Source organism: Penaeus monodon, chromosome 39 (genome assembly GCF_015228065.2).
Source record: "Penaeus monodon isolate SGIC_2016 chromosome 39, NSTDA_Pmon_1, whole genome shotgun sequence".
NCBI lineage: Eukaryota > Metazoa > Arthropoda > Malacostraca > Decapoda > Penaeidae > Penaeus > Penaeus monodon.
Window position 1 is genome coordinate 19446950 of NC_051424.1, and position 5000 is coordinate 19451949.

General features: G+C 47.1%; 1 protein-coding gene across 1 annotated transcript in view; it reads right to left on the reverse strand.

Annotated features, from left to right (window-relative positions):
* Window positions 1-856: 856 nt before the first annotated feature.
* Window positions 857-5000, reverse strand: part of LOC119597495 (homeobox protein unc-4 homolog) — a 45197-nt gene continuing 41053 nt past the window's right edge. Inside the window, exon 3 of the mRNA XM_037947072.1 lies at window positions 857-1654. Coding sequence (XP_037803000.1) covers window positions 857-1654 — 798 coding nt within the window. The remainder of the gene's footprint in view (window positions 1655-5000) is intronic.

Here is a 5000-nt window from a genome sequence, read left to right on the forward strand (position 1 = left end):
ACAGACAGACCGATAAACAAACAGACAGAGAAAGAGAGAGAGAAAGAAAGAGAGAGAGAGAAAGACGAACAGAGAGACAGAGCGAGAATGTTATAGGACTAATGACCTCCGCTGCCAGACAGACTGGCAGACAGACAGACAGACAGACACACCGAATGAAGTTTTAAACAGAGGCTTTCTGTCTCTCTCCGTCCACCTAGAAATTGCGGATGAAAATACAGGAGAGACGAGGCCCGTATACACTTTTTTATTTATTTATTTTTTCTCTCTCCATAAACCTTTCTCTCTTTTCATAAAAAATTCTGTTATTATTTTTCCATCATCATCTTCCGTCTCTCGTAACGTTTTAATATTATTAATTTTCTTCTTTTATTTTTCTTTTCTTATTTTTTTTTCTTCTTTATCGAGTTTCTCTTACATTACGAAGAGTTTTGTGTTTGTTTGTTTGTTTATTCCGATATATCACACAGCTTTGGAAATAATTGAAGTCTACACGGACTATGTACAAGCACACGTTTTTTTTTAATTTATTTATTTATTTAATTAAAACTTATTTTATTAATATATCTATGTATTTATGTATTTTCTTTATTTATTTTCTTTTTCTCCGTTTTGCTCAGCAGCTAAAGCTTGTTCGCGAGACCCGTTGCTCCTCGCCAGCGCGGGGGGGGGGGGAGACAGGGAGAAGAGGGGAGAAGGGGGGAGGGGGGAGGGGGAAGGGGGAAGGGGAGGCGCCCCTTCGCCGGCTCCCCCCCTTCTTCCTCGTGGACTGGCCCCTCCCCCCCCCCCCGCCCCCTCCCGACGCCCCCGAGTGCCGCCCGCCCGCCGGGGGGAGGGGGGGCGGGCGCGAGGGAGGCTAGCGCCCGTCGGGCGAGGGCAGCGGCGTGGGTCTCCGGACGCTGACGCTGATGGAGGCGGGCAGCGAGAGCGCCGGCAGGAGGTGGGCGCGGCCCCCGTCGCCGTCCCGCGGGGAGGGGGAGGCCGCCCCCCCGAGCGCCATGGACGGGGAGGCGGCGTGGGCGGGCGAGGCGTGGGCGGCGTGGGCGGAGGGCGAGGCGGCGTCGCGCGGCCCGAGGGCGGCCGCGGGGGCGTGGGAGAGCGGGCTGGCGGGCGGGTCGTGCGGCGGCGGGGCGGGCGGGGGCGCCGCGCCCTCGCCCGCCGGCTCCGACAGCGACAGCAGCGACGCGATGGAGAAGGTGGAAGGGCGCGGGCGCTTGGGCGGCGGCGTGGCGGCCGTGGTGGTGGTGGGCGGGCTCTTGGGCGACGCGGGCGTGGGCGTGGAGGCGGGCGGCTCGCGCGAGGACGAGGACGAGTCGCCGCCGGGGCCTTCGTCGGCGTAGTCGCGCGTGTCGTCCGAGTCGTCGGCGTCGCCCACCACGTCGATCTCGGGCTCCGGCTTGTGCTGCGACTCGTACTCGCGGCGCAGCTGCTCGAGGCTGACGTGCACGCCCTTGAGCGCCAGCTTGCGCTGCTGCCGCTCCAGCTGCTTGAGCAGCTTCTTCTCGCGGCGGAGGCGCTCGCGGCGCTCCAGCTCCTCGGGCGGGATGGGCTCGCCCGAGCACGTCTGCGGGTGGGCGTTGTGGGCGGGGCGGCCCGGGCCCTTCCGCGTGTGCTCCTTCTTGCGCCACTTCGCGCGCCGGTTCTGGAACCACACCTGCGGGAGGAGGGGGGGGGGGGTTAGTGGGCTTGGGAGGCCTGCAGACGGCGACGCTATTCTCTGTAGGGATGATCAGAGCAACAAGGAGCAGGGAAAACTACCATCACTGTTGCTGCTTTTATTATAACCTTATCAAGGGTAACCTTATTGCAAATTATGATCATCATCATCATCATCATTACTACTATTATTCCTATTAATTTCATTATCGTCATCATTGTTATTATCATCACAACTATCATTACTACCAACAACAAACGAACAAAGAAAATGAAATAAAACAAACAAGGAAACAATCAAATAATAACATAAACAAACCAACAAACACCAACATAAACAGAAACACATGTAAAAAAAAAAAAAAAAAAAAAAAAAAAAAAACACCCAAACAATAATACCTTATAAAAAAAAATCTTATAACAATGACATAAAAAAAAACAAGATTCATCCACAATATATAAATACCCGTCATACATATAAATTACAGATTATCTTTATAAACAATTCATCCTTTTTATCGCAGAGTAAAGAGACAGGATTAATAATATCAACAATTACTCGATGTGACGCGTTGATTTTTATTTTCAATTATAATAAATGATAATTACGGTGTTCGTATCCGCCGGTATAAATAAAAAAAAAAACAGGAAAGTTATATTAGACTTAAAAAATACATATTAAGAATGATTAAAATGGGATTGCAGTGTTGAAAGAGACGAGGAATAACTAATGAAATGGGTTTTTTAGTAAGAGGTAGCAATGTAGAAAAAATGATAATGATGATGATGATAATGGGGAGGAGGATGAGGATGGGGAGGAGGAGGAGGGGAGGAGGGGGAGGAGGGGGAGGAGGGGGAGGAGGAGGAGGAGGAGGGGGGGGAGGAGGAGGAGGAAGAAGGAGAGGAGAGGAAGAGGAAGAGGAAAGAAGAGGAAGAAGAAGAGGAAGAGGAAGAGGAAGAGGTAGAGGAAGAAGAGGAAGAGAAGAAAGATGAGTAGATAAAGATGACGATGACGATGACGATGACGATGAAGGAAGACAGAAAAACGAATGCAACATATTTCCTGTCAACAAAGCAGTCTTCACACTACACCACGAGGCACTATACCAAAGAACACCACAAGACATCACATCACACCATAATTCCCTCGTAGAAACCCCTACCCCCCCCCCTTTTCAAACACCATAACTTCCCGTAATTAATCCAAATAAACCCAAAACAGCCTTGAAACACCATAACATTTCCTCCCCGACACCATATCTCCCTCACAAGACACCATAATCACGACTCATCTTCGACGCCAGACACAGGCTTTTCCGCCATTTTGTTTTTTTCCTTCAAAAAAAAGAAAAAAAAGTAAAAAGGAAAAAAAAAGAAATAAAAAGAAAAAAGAGAGAGAGAGAGAGAGAGGGAAAAAAAGGGAATGGACGAAAGAGACAGAGAGACGGAAAGAAAGAATAAAAGGGAGATAAAGAAAATAAAAGAGAGAGAGGAAAAAAGGGAAAGATCGAAAGAGAAAGAGAAAGAAAAAGAGAAAGAGAGAAAGAAAGAAAGAAAGACGAGAAAAAAGATAAAGAAAACACGAAGAATAAGATAGAGAAAAAGAGATAAAGAAAAGAAAGAAATAGAAAACAAGAAAAAATAAAGTTATCACCACTATCATCATCACCATCTTCACCAGCACCATCGTCACCCCACCATCATCACCACCATCATCACCATCTTCACCACCATCAACACCACCACCATCATCACCACCACCATCACCACCATCTTCACCACCACCACCACCATCATCACCATCATTATTTTCTCCCCCTCTTCCATCTTCTTTCGCGCCATGTCACCCCCACGCTGTTGAAATATAGAATGCCAATTCAATTTCTGTCGCCAAAATGCAAGTCTCTGTGCTATAATGGCTGACCAGTACACCTGATAATAGATATTTTTACCTTAAGGCTGGTGGACTAGATGGAATATATAGTTATGCAAGTCATTTACGCCCTTATGGATACGGTCGTTAAGAGTGAGGGTCTCTGTGAACGTTTGATGTAGGGTTTGTGTTGTAAGCGATTTTCGGTCTTCGGGGGTTCGTCCGTAAAGGTGAGAGTCGTGTATGTGTCTCTTCGGTTGGTGGGAGTCGCGGTGCGGGGCATTTTCGCTCTTCGTGTCTCGGTTCATAAGGGTGGGATTTATGTGCGTTTGTTGTTCCTTCCGAATCCGATACGAACCAAGTGCACGCCATTCCTGCCTTTCGATTTATTAATGAATAAGGACGAGAGTCATTTTATTTCTGTCCCCTTCTAACCCTCTCTCCCCTCTCCCCTCTCTCCCCTTTCCCTTCCCCCCCCCCTCTCCTCACCCCTCCCTTTCCTACTCCTCATCGCCCTTCCCCCTTCAATCCCCCTCCCTATATCCCTCCCTCTCCCCCTCTCACCCCTCTCCCCCTTTCTCCCATTCCCCTCCCTCCCCCCCTCCTCCCCTCTCCCCCTCCCCTCTCAACTCCCCTTACCCTCTCTCCTTCCTGACACGGCGTTACTAATGCACGCTATTCCCGCCTCTCTGTCCATGTTTTTTATAGGCCATTATCGCTTGTCGTGTTATGCTAGCCCTACACGCTATCCAGGCACAAAGCGTGTATTTCGTTCCTTTATTAATATCGTAAAAAAGGGAAAGAGAGAGAGAGAGAGAGAAAGAGAGATAGAATAAAAGATTGATAACTAATAGGCTTGACCAGAATATTGTTTTTCGTCTTGTGGTTAACTTTATTTTCGTTCTTTCGCCCTTATCGTTATAATTGACCATTATTATTATTATTATTATCATTATTATTATTATTATTATTATTATTATTATTATTATTATTATTATCATTAGCATTATTATTATTGCTACTGTTATCATTATTATTATTATTATCATTATTATCAGTTGTAGTAAGAGAGAAAGAGAGAGAGAGAGAGAGAGAGAGAGAGAGAGAGAGAGAGAGAGAGAGAGAGAGAGAGAGAGAGAGAGAGAGAGAGAGAGAGAGAGAGAGAGAGAGAGAGAGAGAGAGAGAGAGAAAGAAAGAGAGAGGGGAAAAAAAGAGACCGACCGACAGACACACATACAGATACATAGACAGGGAGAGTAATAAAAGAGGGGAAACAAAGAGAAGGAGAAGAAAGGGGAGATTAAACGATCTTTGGAATGAGGGGACGAAGGAGTACGAAAAATGTAAACATAAATAGAGATAATAACAAAGAGTTTTATTTTACAACAGAGGACGAAAGGGGAGAACAGAGAGAGAGAGAGAGAGAGAGAGAGAGAGAGAGAGAGAGAGAGAGAGAGAGAGAGAGAGAGAG